Consider the following 22253-nt stretch of genomic DNA (forward strand, 5'->3'; position numbering starts at 1 on the left):
TCAGACTTCTCAGTCAACTGATTAATCAGACCCCTCTTTTTCATAAATTTATTCAATCATCCATCGATCTTGCCAAAGTTGTTTGTGAATGGTTAGGCACAGCGCCTGCCATCTCATACTGTACAATAGTCCAGTTGAAAATTCATGGATAAAAATGAGAATTATATTCTAGCTTTAAAAATATAAATTTGGGGAAAAGAGTTTCTACATATTGTACGAACCATTACAGAAATCTAAAAAATGGTTTTGGTAATTTCCAATGCTGTTAACGTAGGACAGCTGTGCCATAACCCTTACAATGGGTTCAATTTCAACAATGAAAAAGTTAGAAATAAACAAAACGACACGTTGAAATATATATAAAGGACAATGATTAAATATTCAGAAATTTCCTACAGGGAGAAAAGATTTTGTGTATTGTAGAGTTGATTCATGATGTATTTTCTTTCGGATCCTGAATATTTTAGATTGGGTTGTCAACCTGAACTGCACAATGTTTCATGCTGAAAGAGCGAGTGACCATTCACCATCCATCCATCTTCCATACCGCTTATCCTCACTAGGTATTTTCCATAGAATTCATGACATACATTGAAAGAAATTAGTCAGAAAACAAGTTGTGAGGTCTCCACTGGCACAATATAGAAGGAAACATTCATCCTAATTAGAAACGCAAAAACATCCATTCATCCATCCATTTTCTTTACCACTTCTCGTCACACGTGTCGCGGGGCTGCTGGAGCCTATACCAGCTATGTCCGGGCGAGAGCCGGGGTACACCCTGAACTGGTCGCCAGCCAATCGCAGGGCACATGAAACAAACAACCATTTGCACTCACAATCACACGTACAGACAATTTAGAGTCTCCAATAGACCTATCACGCATGTTTTTGGGCTGTGGGAGGAAACCGGAGTGCCCGGAGAAAACCCACGCCGGCACGAGGAGAACATGCAAACTCCACACAGGCGGGGCTGGGATTTGAACCCCGGTCCCCAGAACTGTGAGGCAGATGTGCTAACCAGTCGTCTACCGTGTCGCCAACGCAAAAACAAATTGAAGTCAGTAATCAGATCCATGTCTCTCTGCGATCTGTAAAGGCAGTGTGATTATTCACTGCCTGTATGTCCCTGCTTTGTATATTTCAAATGTTTTTTTCTTACCTTGGTCAGAGCCTGGTCGGTCTTCTCTGGGGCACTGCGGTATGCTTGTGTGGCATCACTGAGGGGGAGGGGCATGTACTGCAGTGTGAAGTTGCTAAAGGTAGAGAGGAATGAGACAAAGACTGATTAAAGACATTTTATTACTGGAATAATTTAGTGACAAAAAATAAATAAATAAAATGGCGCTCACAAAAGTACTTCGACACTGTTGCAGTATTTTCTGCTTAGAATATCAATCCGTTTAGTTCATGGTAACTTCTGGTGGACATTGTTCTCTGACCACCATTGTCCTTTCATCAAAAGGGTCACCAAAAAAAAAAAAAAAAAAAAGCCAAGGATAGACAAAGCAAACTCGCAGAGTTGTACTTGATGCTAAGCGAAATTAAGTCTACAGCAGTATACTGACAGCTCGTGCCATATGCTGAACTGTTATATATTTATATATTTATTCAAACTTCAAGGTACCACTGTATATAAGACGTGTCACAACATGTGGTGCATATCTTGCCAGAGCCCCAAACCATGCGACTTGCTATACCATGTCTTGAGTTATAATACACTACATACATATGTTATCATAATCAGCTCAAAAAGCAAACACATTTGTCAGATGTATATGTTGCGCATTTGTTTTTATTTTTATTGTCCTACGGATTTAAAAAGCAGTATTCAGGGACTTCAAGATGAGGTGATGGCTAGATGACTCAATGTGCTTTGTTGCAAATTGAGTTGAGACCTTGTTTTATCCAACAGGTTTTAGGCCAATTGGATTTTTTATTTTTCAAAATTAGATGACACCAGTGAATTTCCACTATTTTACCACATATTTGCGAGTTCCTTCGTGACTCACTGAAAAACACCAATTTGCTGTTTTTGTGCTCAGGCCAAAGTCCTGTCTAATATAATACAATGCTTTTGTGCCATCATGTGGCATCTCGGGGCAAGGAACTATGTTGAAATGAGTTGAGTTGAGTTTTATGGAGTGCTTTGCCGCCATCTTCTGGCATTTTCGTGGCAAGGAACTATGTTGAAGTGACTTGAGGAGCTTCATGTCGTGCTTTGGTGCCATCTCGTGGCATCAGGGCGATTATAAACTTTTAATGGGGAACATTATTCAGTTGCAAATTTTCTGCATTTTCGGTCGGGCCCGTCCACATTGCATATGGTGAATAAGTATTTTTGTGCTGAATTGAGTGAGGGATGTAAAATCAATAATGTTCCCTTGCGATATTGCGGTTCATCGTTCGCGCACCCGCTATGTCGCAGACTTATAAGTGACCATTTATTAGGGATTTTTACCAGATGTAACTGTGTGAGAGAGATATTTCATGTACATTTATGGTTCACATGTTACAAAAATACAAACTAGATTCGAGTTGATGAAGTATTTAAAAAGGTTAAGACATAGGAATATAAATACAAGACAAATAAGATAGCTGGGACAGGCTCCAGCTCGCCCCCGACCCATGTGCGGAGAAAGCGCTACAGAAAATGGATGGATAAGAGACTTAAAAGGGCTTACGTTACAAATAACATGTAAAACGTCATACTAAATCAATTTCAGTTGTGATTTTTAAAAACCTTGATATAAAGATTTTATTTTGAAACTGGATGGTCACATGACCGTGGTCTGTTGTGAGGTCGAACCGTGGGATTGGATAGGAAGCGGGAACGCAGACATTGAAGCAGGAAGTGACGGTACATGGTCAGAGTTAAGAGTGTTCAGCAGGCGCACATGATCATTTTTTAGTTGTATTTTTTAATATTGGTTGTTTACAATAGGGAGTTATGCAGAAAGTCAAATGACCAAACCGTAAAACAGGTTGGCGAACTTCCTGTGTGCACAACGCTAACTACGGGCTGATGGCATGATGCTTCTAGAAAGTTCCTAGAAGCATATTCATCTTTTCGGCTTAAAATTGTGATAAACACAGAGACATATTTTGTGGTGGTAAAATGATTCTGTCAAAGTAGTCATCTATGAATCAACTACTAACGGCTTAATGCTTGAAATAAGGATTTAAGGGAAGTCAGCTCATTTTTTTTTAATGAGAAAAGGTTTCTGGTGCTTTAAAGTAACCAATTTTCCAGATGGAAACTCCAATTGGCGCTTGAGCTGTTCAAAATATACATGTAAAAACTGTCTTTATATGGTTTTGCCAACAGCTGAGCTTTCAATTTGGATAGAAAAGCGAGAGCAAGCACGCCTGGGCGAGCGAGAGATACCCTCTGGGAATTCCAGTGCCGCACACAGTGGGCGGCATTTAATTTGGCCAATAATTATTACATTTGTAATCATCCTCTAGGCTTTCTTTTTTTGGTGTAAAAACACTGATTGATACAAAACTCAAATGCTCCCACACATCTTTCTAACACAACATCAAACACCACACGTAAATGTTTTGTCACATCAATGGACTGATGAAATATTGTGCAAGAGTAAACACTGAGGCATAATGATGACTACCTGCCTTATAAATGTGTGACTCATCTGCTTTATGGGTGCATCCTGCATGCAAAAGATGCTTGGTGTGTGTGTGTGTTATTGTGTTGATCTTACTGCTCCAATGCTCTTGCCACATCTTGGAAGCCTGTTGCCGTGGTGTTGTTGCGATCCCATGTAACACTTCTGAGAGGGATTAAACCGAATAAATAGTGAAAGACAGTCACAGAGAGGAGAAAGATGAGAATTACCGGGCACTCAGCATAATGTCACAGTAAGAGTACCGTATTTTCACGACCATAAGGTGCACTTAAAAGCACGGCAACGAGACAGACTCTGACGAGTACGAGAGGGAACCTCGCGTGTTTGATGGAGAACTTGCCCAGCTGTTCATTTCGGATACAGAACATGAGGACTTTGATGGATTTGTGGATGAGGATTGATCAAAACATAACATACATTGTTAAATACTTCAATAAAGTACAACCGAACTCAGTTTTGCTCCCGCTGCCTTTTTCAAATCATTGTTTTAGCGTGCATGCATGCTACCGTATGTTTTAAACTAGCGTATGTTTTACCATGCCTGCGCCCAATAATACGGTGCGCCTTATGTAAGTGTTAAATACAGACCTAGACCTGAGACCTAGTAACTGAGACTGCGCCTTTTAATACAGTGCGCCTATGGTCGGGAAAATACGGTAGTTGCGTGGTTGTGTTGCTAATTAATGCATTGCAGAAACATCAACAGAATTACACGACTTTCCTTTATGCATATTCTAATGAGCTCATATCCTCGCATAATGTATGCACAAACAACTGTCATGGCTCTAATGAGCTTCTGTCCCTGAATTTTCCACCTACTCTTGTACTTTCTTCACCTGATTTTTAATAAACCTGTCATTTTCAACTCCTCCTTTCTGTCTCTCTCCTCCCTCTATGCCCTTGAAATTTAATGAGGAAAGCTGCCTGTCCATTATCCCATTCCAGAGTCTATTGCTCCAACTGCAACACCAATATTGTACAGGGGGTCCTTGGTTTGGGGGCCGGTCGGGGCGCCTCAGTGGTGCTGGCAAACCGGACCTGGTGGAGATTCCCTGGTCGTGGGTCGTGTCCCCACAGGGTAGGCGCCCTGGTCGGCGTTTCCCATTTTGGTTTGGCGAGGCCGAGTCCGCCTCTCCTCATTGTGCTCGCAAAGCACCTCCAGACAACATATGACGAACATGCATTTTCGACTTTGTTTCTTCATTACAATAAATAATATACTTGTATATCCGTATACATGCTTCATTTAATAAATATCACAATACAAACAACCACCGAGGGAATATTTAAAGCTATAATCCATAACTTTTTTTTTTAAATAAATAAAGACTTGAGGTTAACACGCATGCACCAAAGCGTTTAATCACTCCCTCCCTCTCTCTCTCTGTCTGAGATTTGCCTCACTGCCTAATTGCAACTTCTTATCTCCTGCGTTGTTCACGCTTTGTCTCACTGTCCTGCCACGAAAGGCCTTCAGCACATCTCTTCAAATGCTTTCAAACATAATAATGTTCTCGTTGACCCTATTCCTTCAACTGCTCTCTAAAACATCCCTAATTCTCCCCCTGTGTCCTCCAAGCACTATAATTTGCAAAGAAATCTCTCTATTTCTCCTTTTGGGCTCTCACCTGAGTGTTGTATTAATTTGCAGGGCTTTGCTGAGCATCTTTGCTCCGGAATCCTCCAGGCCATTGCCACTCAGGTCCACCTTCCGTAGGCATGTGTTAGAGCCCAGCGCATTGACCAACATGGTGCCCCGCTGGCGGAGTCTTGATTCAGACAAAGAGAGAGACTGCAGGACCTGGAGGATAAAAGCAAGAGGAAAGTGTAGTTGATCAAAAAATTGATGAGACCACATCCATCCGTTTTCTGTACCACTACTACCTGTTTAGACATTTTGATTCAATTTATTCCAAACCGGCTGCACAAAACTAAGCTATATGAACTACATATAGCACTACCAGGGTCCGTTGTTACGTTTTTTTGGGTGGTAGCCCTATCGAACCTTGTACTGGCCTTGTATAGTCATGATATCATATGTTAACTTCGAGTGATTATTTCATATTTAGAGTATTTAAACTGTATTATTTAAGCCCCTTGAAGAAATTATTAGTACAATACATTCATGGCGATGACTCTGTACTAACCTAACTAAAATCAAGGCTTTGCTACTGCACAAATTAATAATAGTAATTTAGTCAAAGATACATGGGCTTGGAGGAATATTTGCGGGTGGTCAACATCCCTGGAGTAAATATTTAAACAATATGCTCGTCACTCGGGATATCAGGAGTAAAGCAGGCCCGTAGGAATGGGTGGGGGATGGCAGTGTGGGGCGGTGGGGTTGTTAAAAAATGTGACCAGATTAATCATCTGTTCGACCCACAGACAACACACCAGGCATGCATGGTTGCATCATGTTCGGATGCATGTGGCATGTGACGTGACTTTGTGATTCGCAGCATACAGATGTGGAAATAAATTGAGACAAGTTCATCTTTGTGGCCATTTCAACGTTTGGTTAAAAATGAGTGCCTGAATTAGCATATACTAGTGTGGATGTGCATTTTGTCAGTTAAGCCACTGCAGATTTGTGTGCAGTGTTACATAATCCAACTCACACACTCTTCCTCTTGAACCAAATGAACCAGTTTCTGGAGTATTTCATCCAGCACCCTGAGGAGGAAGAAAAAAAAAAAAAAAAGAAGAGAAAAACATTTATCATCGCTATCATCGTCATTCTCTGCATTGCTGGTCACTGACAAGGTCCATACCTGCCCTTGATGTTGAAGTTCTTCCCCAGCATCAGGTGTTTGAGGGAGGGGTGTTTTGAGAATGCTGGGATGACAGCTAGCAAGTCAGAGTCCAGGCCTGTAAAAATGACAGGTTTTTAAATTATCTTTGTCTTTGTTTGGGAAAGACAATCATGCTTCTTAGGCCACACAAAGAAATTCTGGCTGTTTTTGTCCCGATTTTGTCCCTTCCCGACCAAGGACGTCAAACACCAGACAATCTTATGTTTTATAAGCTTATCCTATAAGATTATCATTGGGTCTGAGGTGCGTGAAGAATGGATTTGTTTTGATTTTAGAGTCCGAAAAAGGTCTGGCCGACAATCTTAAATAGTGAAAGTTTTTTTTAATATTTACAACCAAAACTCTTCATGTGTATGGGGAAGGTTGATCTCCCCAAGTCATGATGCTTTGAATTGTGACGTGGAACGGAATGTAGCCAATCGAGACTCGAGGAAAAGAATAAACCCAATGTCATTCTTTTGAAATAAAGTGGGTTCTCCACACGGCAAGAAGTATTTTCCAAAGCAAGCCATTTTTTTTTAGGTCATCGCCATTTTACAAGGCTCTGGCAACCGTTGGAAAGACTCGGCATAGATCAGCGCATATCCAGAAGTATTTCTTCTTCAGTTTTGTGAGATCACGTGCGATTACGCGATTTCGAGATCGGAAGCGGATCAGATGGTGTTGTCTTTTGAGATTATTGGCGCACACCACACACAATGCAACCAAAATTGTTAAATGCCTCATTTTTTTATCTCTATGAGTGGGGTCTGTCATAGATTAAAAAAAAAAATAAAAAATCTTTTAAAGATTTGAAAAATTATTGTGTGTGTGTGTGTGTGTACCAGGCCTTATTGAATTTATAGAGGTCCATCCATCCATTCTCTGCACCGCTCATCCCCACCAGGGCCGCGTGCGTGCTGGAGCCTATCCCAGCTATCTTCGGGCGAGAGGCGGGGTACACCCTGCACTGGTTGCCAGCCAATCGCAGGGCACATATAAACAAACAACCATTCGCACTCACATTCACAACTACGGGCAATTTAGAGTCTTCAATTAACCGACCACGCACGTTTGTGGGATGTGGGAGGAAACCGGAGTCCCCGGAGAAAACCCATGCAGGCACGGGGAGAACATGCAAACTCCGCACACCCAGAACTCTGAGGCGGATGTGCTAACCAGTTTTCCATCATGCCAACACTTATAGAGGTGCATTCTCAATAAATTAAAATACCATTGAAAACTACTCAAAAAACAAAAAAGTCAAACTCATATTTTTTACATCAATTGAACAAGACTGTTTTTTATTTTAATTAAATAACTTGGAGCAAATAATTCTCTTGTGTTAATGTTGTACTGTTAACTTTGAGTGTCAGCACAGAATTCCAACTACATACGGGATAATAGCAGCAAGAAAAAAAATAGAACAATTGTTTCTGTCTGGATGACGTTGCAAACACGTCTGACAGGCTTACAAGACTAAATGAGATGTAAGCTCTTTACTGTTTTTAAATGTTTGTAAGCTTTTGAAACACCGTGAAAGTGTTTTAGTTTGTCATTTATTTATAGTTTAAGCTATTAATGTAGGCAATTATAACTTTCATATTAATATTAAAATAACATCGCTTTTTGGGGGCGTCAATTATTCGCGGAAATTCGCTAATTACACCCTGACTCAGTTTTACATAGACCATATTAATTATTTCTTTAATTAATTAATTATTATTATATTCATATATTAAGACTATATTGTGTACAGAAGATACTGTTATACTGTATTGGTAAGGCTTGACGGCGGCTGGCTGGATCTCGCTTCACACCCGAAACTTGATTTTGCTGTAAAACTTCACGTGATACTATGACATGCCATTTTCGATTGGCCGTTTCACCTGTGAATTTACGACAGTGTTCATCTGCAATTTAAAGGCGAAGTTGGCAGTTTTCAAACTGCTGGCATGATTTGAATGTAGCTTCATTTCACTCCCCGCCCCCGCGCGTCTCTGCCCAGAGAACCGGCCACAGCTCACTCACGCGCGTGCATGGCACGCCAAGGCTCCTGCATTGCTGGCATGAATTATTCATGACGGATTATTGCCAAACACGAAATGTTATTGGTTTAATGTCATATTTTGGGGAATGTACAATCAATTTAAAATATAAGAGATGTGATCAATGTACATGATGACCTAGTGAGAATGGTGACGTGACATACACAGCGGTTTTCCAAACCCAGCCATATGCAGCCGTCCGCGTTTTGGACACTCCGATAAATATGTTTACCTTTGATTTGTCGTGAGAGCTGTCCAATTCCTTCTTTTTAACTTTTGTGTGCACAATGCACGTGTGCAAATGATTGAAAGCACCATTAGATCACGCCTTCTGTGTCTACAGTCTCTGATTGGCTCCTCTTGTCGTGCAGTGAAAAGAAGTTTTAAAACAATAATTACAATTAAATTACAAACATAAGATGGAGCCAGAGAGGAATGTTTTTTTTTTTTTTCAAAAGATAATTTTAATATTGTTCTGTCAGTCATACACACAGTTTTAACGTATACGTATGACAAAATATATATATCTATATATATGTATATATTTGTTTTTAAATGCAAACTCCACCTTTAAATTTTGAATCACAGCACAAGTAGTAGCTGACGATCGGCCACTCATTAAAACTAGTTGCAGAAGCCTGCACAACACGCGAAAGTTAAGTCGTGCTCGGCCGCGTCGGTACATGCGCGGTTGGCCTTAGATGACGTCGTCAATGGAATTTGCCATTTTAGCTGCTGTTGTCTGTCTTGTTCAAGGACACTCATGCTATAATAGTGAAGTTTTCCAAATGGAGCTTAGGTAGCAGCTAATATCTGCAGATCGTTTGAGAACATTTGACAAAGGTACCATTCAGAAATGAACACAAATTAATTCACCGGACTCCAAATGAATGCAACTCTTGTCTTCCAGATTTTCTCAACGGTTTGGAAAAGTTTGTAAGGTGTGCTTCAGTTGTAAAATTTTATATAACAGAGTTAGGGCTCTTGTACAAGGGAGACCAGATGCCCTCGGGTAGAAATATGTGCAGTTTGCGCTTCGGTGTGTGTCTTACCATTATCGGAGATATCTAAAGTCCCCACACACGAAACTCTTGGAAAGAGTTCTTGAATAACCCCAGCACCTGCAGACCTTAACTGTCAGGAAAAGACAGAAAGAAGTGGAACATAATAGGCTGCACACAGGCATCAATCAACAAGAAGATGAATCAATCTAGCCTTTGCAGCATAGGCTGAGAGAGCGCATACCTCACAGCCGCTGATGTCCAACTGCAAATCGGTGATATGGGGATTATTGCAAAGACCAAGGAACAGAGCTCTGAAGGGAAACATAGACATTGCAAAATGTTACAGATTCAGTGAGAGAATTTAGAAACGTGGTGTTATTTTACACTTGGGAATACATTTTGTAAAAGTCACACATGAATAAAGCCTTTTTTCTCCATTTAACAACCCAAATAGATTATCCACCCGTTGTTTTGCACCATTCTGTGCACAACAAAAAAACGTTTGGGTGAATTTGGGAACATAAACTTACAAATAAAACATGGCTTACTAACTCCCCAGCAGGAAACTGAAAACATTCAATAAAAACTCTTTTGCCTTTAATCATGGCATGTATTTAGCATCACATTGTTTTACTAAGCATATGCACCTTCAAAACACGGATTTTCGCATTGGATATATACACTGTATTTTGCCAAGGGAGTTAGTCTTTTACTATCTGAGCCCCATAAATTCTGGGAATGTCATTTATATTCTTGTGTCATTCAGCTGAACACATCATTTGAATCCCTTGAGTTCTCAGACTGGCTCTTTGACTGACATTGAACATAGCAAAGTTAGTTGATTATTTATTTATATATTTTTTTACACTTTTATACACTGGCCGTATGTCACACAGTGCCTACACTGAGGAAAGCGTACAAGCACCCGGTATGAAGTAATTATGGTCACATCTGTAATTGTCACCATCGTAATAAACAAGCAACAGATTTGACGGTAATCCTACCTAACAGAGATCTAGCCCTCTCCAGCGCTAACGTTATGTTACTAAGGTACATTAACGTTAATCTCGCTGATTTGCGCTACGATAATTTTACCTTGTCTCGGGTCCTGCGCGGCTTCATACTGGGCGTCTTTGGCTCGGCCTGTGTTACAGTTACACGTCACGGTGCTCGCCTCGCATTTCAGTCTGAAATGCTCCCACAACATTTGTCTTTTTTGTCTCATTTACTAGTCGTCGCAATCTTTCCGCTCCTGCAACCAAAAAGCTTCGCTTCCACCTTCTACTTCCCACGTGTAGGTGACGTAAGCGTGTCCAATTTAATTGAATTTCCTCGTAATAGTTCAACTATTTTTGTTATGAGTGACATGGCCATATGCCTCTATTGTCAAGTCGCAAGGTAATGCGGCAGATTTTTTTTTTTTTTTTTTTTCCTTAACCGTTGCCTTAACAATTTTGTGGAAATGTCTGAGATCTTACAAACATTTTGTCATTAAATAACTAAGATGCAATACTGCTACTACAACACTAGATTGAGATTTTTCTCACCTCAGCCAATCAGGAGGAACCTTCATGGAGGCCAAGCTGACATGAGTCAGGCTGAACGCTGAGCTGAAGAACTGCCGGAAAGTTGGCAGAGAATCTCTTGCTTTCCTGGAAATGAAGCAAAATGAAAAATGAGATGTTTTACAGCTATATACAGTAAGTGTAGAAAGCAAGAGGAGGTCAGAAAGAGAGCATTAGGAATGGATTTCAATCAGGCACTCAAGAGAGTGAAAGATGACAAGAATGGATAGGAGCCTGATGCCGATGAGAGAAATTCACAAGAATGTGGTAGGCTGGAAGTCTGACACACCATTTGATAAGGGAAGTGACAGACACTGAAACAACAGGATGGAGGGAAAAAAAAGTGAGTTACATTGAATGCTGAAGCCGGACAGATGCTGGGAGGTTTAGGTCTGTATTACATTATTTACTGTAGATTACTGCCATAACTTTGAAGTTCTCTCAGACCAATTATTCAGCAATCAGTTTGGCCTGCACTGTATAATAGCCTGTTGTCAATGAAATCACACACTGTGTGTCTGTGTGCTCTACATTCATCTGTTTTGGTGATAAATACACCACATTCCCTTCTGAACATATGACAAAATTGCCTTTTATCACTTGCATTGTGCAATTTTAAGGAGTTTATCTGTTCAAACCTCAAGAACAACATGAGTGGAAAAAAAAGGCTCTGTAACCTGTTCAACTGCCGCTAAGGTTATTTATTCATGTGCCCAAATAACTAAGTAGGCTTGGATTATTTCTATTCCACTTTCAGAAATTCTCCTATTCATGTCCCTTAGAATTGTGCGTGCCGCACAGTACAGCAACGCTTAGGATAAACAGCGGGATAAAAATCTGAGAACAGGATCTTTGAAGATGCTGTAACTCTCAATCGCAATAAATTAGAGAGCTTTGAGTATTCTTAATGGTAACTGAACAAATATAGGTGAGTCACACGAGTCAAAGTATGAAAATATATGTAATCGAGAGGTGAGAAATTAAACAAAAATATGAAATTGGGGTTAACGGTGGTAATTAGAGAGCGTGTAAATGGCTTAGTGAGGGAAGGTCAGTCTGCTACATTAAAGTCCCGTCTTACTGTAACTGCTGACACAAGCTTGCGTTGTGAGACAACTCATCTTTGACCCATTTGTGCTAATTAGCACTGAGCCTATGAAACCTCTGCAGATATCCCATAAACGAATCCAGCATCCCTGCCTCTCTTATGACACACCCACCAGCGAGCTGCATCAGCAACATACTGTATTACCAAGCCTGCGTCAGTGTTCATTCTTTCTCATAAGTGTCACAGCTGCAGCATGTATGATGGGTGAGAGAGGGTGATAAGGTGGCCTATTCCCTATTTATGAGTCTGGCGCTTATCAGCTCACTTCAGCTTTGGAGGTCTTTGTTGTCATTAGAATATTACGAGAGTCTGACCAGCGGCAATGAACCAGCATGTAATACCAGTGGAGGCAGGACTGGTAGTGAGAAAAGTAAATTATGTAATACCTGTTAGGGGTTGCTTCAGTGGCAAAGATTAGGGGGGAAGAAATAATAATTATTTTAGAAAATAACTGCAATGTGACTCATCAGAGCACAGGCTGCGAAGATGAACCAATAGTAAATCGGACTTTGCTCAAGGAGCTCTAAGCAGATATCCGTGTTTTGATTCTAATTACATTAAATATGTTTCAAGGAGACTTTACACCGATCTGATCGGTATTAGCCGATATTTAGCATTTTATGCTGATCGGCTGATCGGCTTTAATGTCATAATGCGGCGATCTGATCAATGACGTCACTGATCGGCTCCGCAAAAAACTAATTTTACTCCGCGTTGCCATCGTGCACTGTATATTTGAATCCAAAAAGCTAGTTTATTGTTAGCCTTGTCGCGTGTCTTTTGACGTCGTACTGTAAATATCTGAGGGGCAATAAAGTTATTGAAAAATTGAAAAACGTCAGCGGTGTGGGACAGACAACACGTCTGAGACAGACAACACGTAATGCCAGGTTCATTACCCTTTCACGATTGCACTATTGCCGATGACTGCAATAAAATCTCGTATTCCAATACCACCGCATCCCATTTTTTTATGATCATTGGGCTTTATCTTGTCCACTCAAATGCAATCGGATACACTCGTTACCGTGGCGACGACAACAAGAGTGGATCGCGCTGACTGTATTATAAGAACAAAATGGGGGAAAAAACGTGTGTTGGTGGTCACCGGTGCTCAGGAGACGACGTTCGTTTAAGGCTTGCTTGAGGTATGTTCACTTACTTTTAATACGATATGGCTCGCAAGCAGGGAACAAAACGTTATGTAGCCTAGCAAGCTAGTGCTAGCACTAACGGTTGTGTGTAAACATGCCGCCGTTCTGTCGAATCATGCTCTAAAGTTTCGGTGTGGGTGAAGTAATTTAATTACAAGAAAGTAATTTAATTACAGTAAGTTAGCACCCATTATTTCTGTCATGTTGGTTTGACCTGACTGATTAGAATACACGATCTGACGAGAGCAGTGATTTCCAACCTTTATGGAGCCAAGGAACATATTTTACAATCGAAAAATCTCACGGCACACCGACAAACAAAAATGTCACAAAAAGTGGATACATTAGTTACTGTATGTACTTCCTGCCATCTAATAGAAGACCAAGTCTGTCACTATGCCTCACTGGCCTAAATAGATAAACAAAGATACATTATTTATTGTAAATATAATTTTTGGAGCAATTAAGTACAAAAGTATATACAGTAAATGAACAGGTAATTTAAATAGACACATTGCTCCATCTTGTGATCGGATCGGTGATCGTTTTTTTTAAACTCGCTGATCGGTTCTAAAAATTCTGATCGTGTAAAGCCTAGTTTTAAGTGCTGAAAACGTGCAAAGAATGACATAATATAGTGCTAAATTGTTGAAATATAGCTTAAGCATCTTTTTCACTGTATGAAATGTCCTGATTTTGTGGGCGGGGCTAAAACACAGCCCCATGACATCAAGGGGTTGGGGCGTATACTTTCTGGCATGAGTTCCCCCCCACTATAGAAGTACAAAGTGACGTCATTTCGTTTGGCTGCTCAGTTGTGAGTTATCCGTGCTTAGGTTCCATACGATAACGATTGCTACACCCCGAAAATGAGTATTCGCTCGATGCCTCAATTTTAAGCTCCCAAATGAGGAAATAATAAATAAAGCGATGGACTGACTTTTTGAAGACAAGCAAATGGTGAGCTGAACATCAACACCACCAGCTGACTCTACAGTGCTCATTTTAAGACACATAGTTTTGTAAACTTTCTCCAGAGGCAACATGGCTTCGTGGGTAACTTGATACTAGTGAATGGGGCAGTGCCGAAGCGCCTGTGTTGAGTTTGCATGTTCTCCCCGTGCCTGCGTGGGTTTTCTCCGGGTACTCCGGTTTCCTCCCACATTCCAAAAACATGCATGGTAGGTTAAGACTCTAAATTGCCCATAGGCGTGAATTTGAGTGTGAATGATTGTTAGTCTGTATGTGCCCTGCATTTGGATGGTGACCAATTCAGGGCGTACCCCGCCTCTCGCCTTGAGTTAGCTGAGATCGGCACCAGCACGCCGTGACCCGAGTGAGGGTAAGCGGTATGGAAGGATACACTACACTTCCCACAGAAGACTTGTATTGCATTTTGGCCAATTAATAATTGACTTAGTTGTGATTGCATGCTGAATATCTAATAGCTGGATGAAGGAACTTCAAGTGACAGATCCAAAAAAAGTCATGTGTTCAACACAAACAGAACTTGCCATGCCAGCCTTATATTTTCAAATAAACACTGGGTGATTAATTAAGTGTGGAGAACAGATTGTGTAAGAACAGCAGCAAAAAAATTGACACTAATGTTGAAGAGCGGTCCAATAGAATGTGGTAGAGAAAACTAAGAGGCCATTAACTGAGATAAAACATCTGATGTCTGTCTCGTCAAAAAATATCCAGGGATGTTGTAAAAGTAAAAGCACCCATCTGTGCATTTACGATAAATAGAAGCAATCTATAAATCTCATTAAGTGCTTATTTAGCTCAAAATATTTGCTTAACTCTAAACAGACATGAATCATAAAAAGGATCATCATAAACCACAGTTAAATGGCCAGATGCATCACTGTATCGTTCTCTATTTATGTTGCGTAAACTGACATACAGACCCTTTCCAAAAAAATTGTAATATCATGCCAAAGTTTATTTATTTCCATAATTGCATTCAAAAAGTTAAACTTTCATAGACTATAGATTCAGGGCCCACAATTTAAACAATTTCAAATATTTATTTGTTTATTTTTTCATAATTAGGGTTTCCAGTTCATAAAACCCACGAAATCAGGAATTCAAAAAATTTGAATACTGTGAAGAAATCACCCCAAATTTTGCAGGCCATTATTTTTTTTAAACTGAGTGTCACACACTAATCATCTACTAAACTCAAAGCACCTGCACAGGTTTCCCCAGGTGTCATTAAATTCCCTCAGTTTGGTTCAATTGTCTCAGTTGGGTTCAATATGGGGAAGACTGCAGACTTGACAACTGACCAGAAGACCATCATTGATACCCTCCATAGGATGGGTAAAGCACAAAAGTTCATATCTAACAAGGCTGGCTGTTCACAGAGTGGTGTGTGCAAGCATATTAATGGAAAGTCTAGTGAAAGGACAAAATGTGGCACGAGAAGATCCACCAGTCTGCATGACCAAGCAGCTGAACAGGACAGGGTTGAAAATACAGTTTTAGGATTTTTTTTTAGGATTTAGGAACCACACAATCACAATCTGCATGCTGACACAAAAGCGGCCACACAGTCTTTCTGCTCAGTCAGAAGAAAACTCAAGTGTTTTGGCAGAGACAAAGGGATTGGATCGAACTGAGTTGCATAGGGTTACACCCACCTGTTAGAGAAGAAATTCTTGGACAGGTTCAGGTAGGAAAGATCCGCGCAGCAGCCTCTCAGCAAGGCCCCAAACAACTGCAGAAACAGACACAAGAGGGAAGCGTCAGAAAAAGGTTTACAGTAATTGTGTTGCATAACACCTATTTTGCTCAGTGCCATGTTAGCACATCGCATCTTACAGTACACAGATGGAGAGCAGTGAAATTGACCTTTTGTGTTTTCTCAAACAATAAGTCTTCAATAAATCGGTCTACTCTATCACATCAGAACTTAATAGAATATGGCTATACAAAAGGGAAAAAAAATATCAAAAGGCTGCATGACTGTATGGAATTGGAGCAAAAACAGATCATCCTCATGGTCAAATTAGGACAAGGCGGCCTCTTGAATCTTTGCCTTTTATGCAACAGAAAATTCAATCATAGGACTTCATGATCATGAAATCACATCTGGTACATGGACCATTTTTACATAGCATTCTGCAAATGAAACAGCTGCACAATCACCTCACCATACAAGTCTGGAAGGACAAGTGGACAGGTATTAGGAATATTCAAATAAAGTAACTTTATCCAAAGTTGTAATGTCATTGACACAAGCCTTAAACGAACATCCTCTCCTGAGCACCAACAGTCGTTTTTCCCCCATTTTGTTCTTATAATACAGTCGTCGCGATCCACTCTTGTTGTCGTCGCCACGGTAACGAGTGTATCCGGTTGCATTTGAGTTGACAAGATAAAGCCCAATAATCCCAATAATAATAGTAACTTTATCCAAAGTTGTAATGTCATTGACACAAGCCTTAAACGAACATCCTCTCCTGAGCACCAACAGTCGTTTTTCCCCCATTTTGTTCTTATAATACAGTCGTCGCGATCCACTCTTGTTGTCGTCGCCACGGTAACGAGTGTATCCGGTTGCATTTGAGTTGACAAGATAAAGCCCAATAATCGTAAAAAAAACGGGATGCGGTGGAATCGGAATATAAGACTTTATTGTAGTAGTCTGACATAGTGCATTCGTGAAAGAGCAAATTTGTCTTGTAGTCTGATCCGGGCATTACGTGTTGTCTGTCTCAGACTTGTCTGTGCCACACGACCGAGATGTTTTTTATTTGTTAAATAACTTTATTGGCCGTCAGATATTTACAGGACTACGTCGAAAAACATGCGACAAGGCTAAAAATAAACTAGCTTTTAGATTCACATGTACTGTGCACGAAGCCAATCAACAGATCAGCATAAAATGCTAAATATCTGCTGATACCGATCAGCCCCATCAGATCGGTGTAAAGTCTACTCACAACATGATTCTTCCTCTTCAATCATGACAACTGCTTCCTATGTCCAAACATTCCCAAACAATGATGAGTCCCGTCACAACAAACTTGGCAGCTTAATTGATCAAACTTTCAATGTGGCTAGGGTTAAGGCTTTAATGATCTCTATGAATAAAAATCAACAGTAATTCTGACAAAAAAAATACATGCATGACACAAACAGCAGCCTAATGCCTGGATCAGACTCCAAGACAAATTGTGTCTTTCATGATGGCACTATATCAGACTACAGTCGTAAAATCTTGCCGTATCTCTGTCAGACACTGGCAGCACTACATGACATTTACAGTATTACGATCCCACCATATCCTTCTTTTACGATCTTTGGTCTACATAGTTTAAAATCAAGCTGTCCGGGGAGGTGGGACCGGAAAACGTGTCAACGCTCCAGGATACAACTGTTACCATTGTAGCGACTATGGCCCGGTTGTCATGGCAACCCCAAGAACTGATAAACTCTTCACAATTAGAAAAACAAAACAAAATAAATTAGTTGGAGAGCAGAGTTCCACACTTGAAGAATCCATTTCAAGGGGCACTAAAACTGTTCTGTAGGTTGTGGATGTGTCCATTTAATTTCAGTTGAAAACCTCATAAAGTGTGGCGCAAATGTGCATGACTCATCTCTTATTCCCATTTTTTTTTTTTAAAAGTACACCTTGACGCATAGGTATTTGGATGACTGATTTACAACCCCATTTCCAATGTTGCAGCCATAAAATTCTAAGTTAATGATTATTTGCTAAAAACAATAATCTTTATCAGTTTGAACATTAAATATCTTGTCTTTGTTGTGTATTCCATTAGATATGGGTTGAACATGATTTGCAAAACATTGTATTCTGTTTTTATTTATGTTTAACACAACGTCCCAACTTCATTGGAATTGGGGTTGTAGCAAATTGCAGAATATAACGGTTGTATTCTCTACAGACACTTTTTGCTTGTCCGAATACATCAAAAAGGCTAAAATTTTAACTGTCAAGATCAAAACTACAGTGATTAGTTATACTGCTTAAAAAACTAGCGGGTTGCAAATTAGCAACCTGTGCTGCCCTTTCCTCTCTGTTTTATAATTCATTTGGAGAGTATAATTATTGAAAAATACACCCATCACATTAAATACCCATACCTTACACGCCCTGCGGCAGACACATTAAAAATTAAACATAGAATGAAATAAAGAAAGTGAGTGACAAGTGTTAGCTTTTGCCTTTTTTGTCTCGCACCTTTCACTTGCGCTTGTGAGCGGGGAGGTGCGGGTGGGTGGAGGGTGAGGGTGTTGTCTCTCAGTTGCAAAGGTTGCAGTCATTACGGGGATGGTGGGGGGTTTGGAACACATGAATTGAAGGTATTTGTTGTTTTACCAATTGCTTCTCCTGATTATCACATTAATGAAGTTTAAGGAAAAAACTACTGCAAATAAGTATTTTTATCCCTTTTATGTTGTCTTATTTTAGCTTATTTTCTTATTCTATTTATATTTTACAAGTCCTGAGAGATTTATTGGGCTAATCTCAGACCTTGGGTTATCAAATTTTGCGCAACTGACTGACGGTGCATATGCAGTGTCCCACAAATGTGTGTTGGCATGATAATTAAAGTCCTTGAATCCTTGAGAATACCAGATCAGTCCTGGTCTGGGCCGGTCTCGACGAAAAATCCAAAGTCCGGCTAGAATCCGAGACGAGACCAAGACTTTTGGAAGTCGAGTCAGAGAAAAGACCAAGAACTTCAAAATGTGCTCTCGAGTGTTACAACACAATTAAATAAAAATCTTGCTCAGCATCATCATCTGTAAAAAGGCACAATTATTAATGCTGTACTTGCATTAGATGTTAGAATATTGTGCAGGTGTAGCTAATGTTACAGCCAGTGAGAGTACCCAACTCTCCTGACACATCATCTCATCGATGTGGATGAGACTGATCTCATAGTGCTGGGGATAAATTATATTGAGTGAATCTCCATCTTTCATTACTTAAGTGTGATATGTCAGCTATATACTGTAGTAAGGTAAGCTGCAGACCGGACATAAACAAGAAATGCAGCCTCCTGCCCAGTCAGCGCTTATTACAATCGCCTCCAGTATATCCTCGCAACTAAAATGCCCACTAAAACAACCCGAGTGCTGTTAATTCAGCCTTTCGATGCTTCTCTGTTGTGGCCAGCAGGGGCAGACATATATTTAAAATGACACTGAACTCAAAATACTCTGTCATTTGAATTGTTAGTGTTTGTGCTCATGCAGCAAGACAACATTTTGTCTTAGTACTGTCAATCTGGCACATATGATATATTTAGACAGCGGTCTCCTGCTCAGGTGATAAAGATGGAAAAAAGCAACAACAACAAAAAAAAAAACAGATGTGACAAAAGCTAAAGCGCACTTTTAAAACAAAACTGGCTTTCTGTTCATTTCGTTTTAGCAAGTGACGGATTTGTATTCTGCATGCCATTCCCTGTCTGTTTTTTGGCCTGAATCAAAATGAGATCAGACAGCAAATGCCTGGGAAGGGTACAGACCGAGTCCACTGTGCAGTCCGTTCCAGAAACATCCAAATGCACTAGACAGTTGGGCTGGGCAAGGAAGAGGTACAGATTCTGCACAGATAGGAGAAGATTGTTCATGTATTCATACAGACACTTTAAGTTAGGGTATCTTGAACTGATATATGTGTGTTCGTGCAGAAGTCTCACCGTGGCATCTTCTCCAGACAGAATCCCTGAGTTTTTACTAAGGTCAAGGTGCAGCAAAGAATTGGAGTAATCATCACTTGAACACAATGCCTGGGACAGAGACACAACACCTATAGCGGTGAAAGAAGAGTGAGAAGGAATTAGAGTATCTATTTGAAAAACATACACTTTTCAGTCACTGAATCATCTGAGGTACAACTTCTTCGCTAATACAAAACCCAATAATGGAAGAAGGTAAGGAAGGTCTGCAGAATTATAGAATTTATTCCAGGGATTGGTGAGCAATTTTATCGATTATTTGGAGTTTATTGCTCTTGACAATTAAAAATAATTCACATTGCACACTATTTTTCAAAAATTGAACATACGACTTTAATTCCTATAAAGAAACAGACCATCTGAGCTGGATTATTTCCACATTGTTTTCTGTCTGACAAAGGAGGAGCCCTGGGAGGTAATCGTGAAATCAACTGTGCTGAACATTTGCAATGCATTGTGCCCATCTATGGATTGCAAAAGCAGGGGTCGACATTTTTGGAAACTTTCAGGCCGCAAATATTTTGCCGAGGTATCCTTGCCTCACCTTACAAAAAAAAAACATGACTCTTCTAATAACATAAAACGATTTATCAAGTCCCATTTACATACATTTTAACATAGGGGACATTTTTTCCCCCCCAATAAGAATCACTTATTTTCACATTATACCTGTATGTAAAGAAATATACTGTATATTTATTTCCATTATTGAAGTTGATGGTGGAAAAAAACAAACAAACAAACAGTAAAAAAAAAAAAAAAAAAAAAAAAACCTTGTTTCGTACGAAGAGAAATAAAGTAAATCCCAGAAGTGGAAAAAACACAAAGCAAAAGCTGTTTTGAACAATATCACTGTCATTTTATCTATCACTCTATAAGCGAAGGGCGGTTAAAAAAAAATGAAAAAACTAATTTCCCAGCCCTCTTGGATGGTTTTAGAATGGTCAAGTCAATCTCTTGACTTAAACCCCTCGATCATGCATTTTACCTGCTAAAATGAAAAACCAATGTTTTCAGTCCACAGCAAAAATAAAGGAATTGCCCTCATTGTTCAAATACTTATGAAGGAGAGTGTTTGTATAGTCTTGTGACCAAAGGCCCGTTATTATACATTTGGTTAGCCACCTTTTGTTACTTCTTCTTTTCTTGGTTCTCCTTTTGGATACCAGCCACCTCATGTGCCACTCTAAATTTGGCAAAGCACTAGATTTTTTTATCGTTAATTTGCAGGGATTAGAAGCGAAATGATGGTAAAATGGTGTCTAATCCCCCTCTCCAACCATCATCTACTAGTCTCTTCTGGATGAAGAGATTTATAAAAAGTCAGCCAGTGTGTGTATGATATTGGTATTGAAGTGTGTGAGAGATTAAGGGTGTGAAAAGATATTGGATTATAAAGCAATGTCTGCAAGTCTAAAAATACCTTAGAGATAAACATAGCAGAAGGTGAAGAGGGTAGAAATGAGAAACAATTTATAGACGCTTTAAAAAAAACATTTAGCCTTATGATAGTCTTATTTAAATGGGCCTTTCAAGGTCATGCTGTAAATATGTCTGAGCCCTCCTAGTGCTGTATTTTGCTAAAGAGTGCAAATCACTACAAATATCTGTTGACATAGATTTTTGTTTGTTTGTTGCTGTTGTATGAAGCAAAACATATGAAATACTTAATGCTTGGTATGACAGTTTAAAGAATTCTTACTGCTTGAACTGGACAGAGCTGGGCTGCTGGCTCCACTAATATATATATATATTAGGGATTTCATTAACAACATGACATGAATGAATCTGCGCAAATAAAATACCAAGTTATTGTTCTTTAAACCAAGAACCTCTTAAGCTTCAGGAAGTAGAAAATTTGTGTGATGATTTTCCAAGTTTTCCGACATGATTAATTGGGTTCCAATTGCATCTTACCTTTGGAAGAAAGCGAGGTCTTTGAGAGATTCAGGAGACGTAGGCCCTTGTTTAGACGACACACTTGTTGAATCAGATTGGAAACCCCTGGTATAAGGCAAGACAATAACTTTATCAATGCTAATTAACTGCAAACTAAGTTGAATTATGAAAAGTAAAGTTTGCAATAAAAAAAAAAAAACTGACAGTAGATTATTATTAATTAAAATGATCTTTAAAAAAATTGAAATCACTCCTCTCTGGCCCCATCTTATGGCTCTAATTGAATTTTAATTATTATTAAAACT

General features: G+C 39.6%; 1 protein-coding gene across 12 annotated transcripts in view; it reads right to left on the reverse strand.

The window, feature by feature from the left end:
• carmil3 (capping protein regulator and myosin 1 linker 3) overlaps window positions 1-22253 on the reverse strand; it is a 90783-nt gene that overhangs the window by 26680 nt on the left and 41850 nt on the right. For all 12 annotated transcript variants that reach the window (XR_009791813.1, XR_009791812.1, XM_061797792.1 and 9 more), the window contains 12 exons: window positions 21967-22053; window positions 20011-20120; window positions 19837-19914; window positions 15970-16046; window positions 11042-11146; window positions 9736-9805; window positions 9543-9624; window positions 6422-6518; window positions 6269-6323; window positions 5276-5448; window positions 3723-3791; window positions 1163-1256 (listed from right to left, as the gene is read on the reverse strand). Coding sequence is in view for 10 of the 12 variants with exons in the window: in XM_061797792.1 (XP_061653776.1) it covers window positions 1163-1256; window positions 3723-3791; window positions 5276-5448; window positions 6269-6323; window positions 6422-6518; window positions 9543-9624; window positions 9736-9805; window positions 11042-11146; window positions 15970-16046; window positions 19837-19914; window positions 20011-20120; window positions 21967-22053 (1097 nt within the window). In the remaining 2 variants the exon portion in view is untranslated. The remainder of the gene's footprint in view (window positions 1-1162; window positions 1257-3722; window positions 3792-5275; window positions 5449-6268; window positions 6324-6421; window positions 6519-9542; window positions 9625-9735; window positions 9806-11041; window positions 11147-15969; window positions 16047-19836; window positions 19915-20010; window positions 20121-21966; window positions 22054-22253) is intronic.

This window comes from Phyllopteryx taeniolatus, chromosome 14 (assembly GCF_024500385.1).
Source record: "Phyllopteryx taeniolatus isolate TA_2022b chromosome 14, UOR_Ptae_1.2, whole genome shotgun sequence".
Classification (NCBI taxonomy): Eukaryota; Metazoa; Chordata; class Actinopteri; order Syngnathiformes; family Syngnathidae; genus Phyllopteryx; species Phyllopteryx taeniolatus.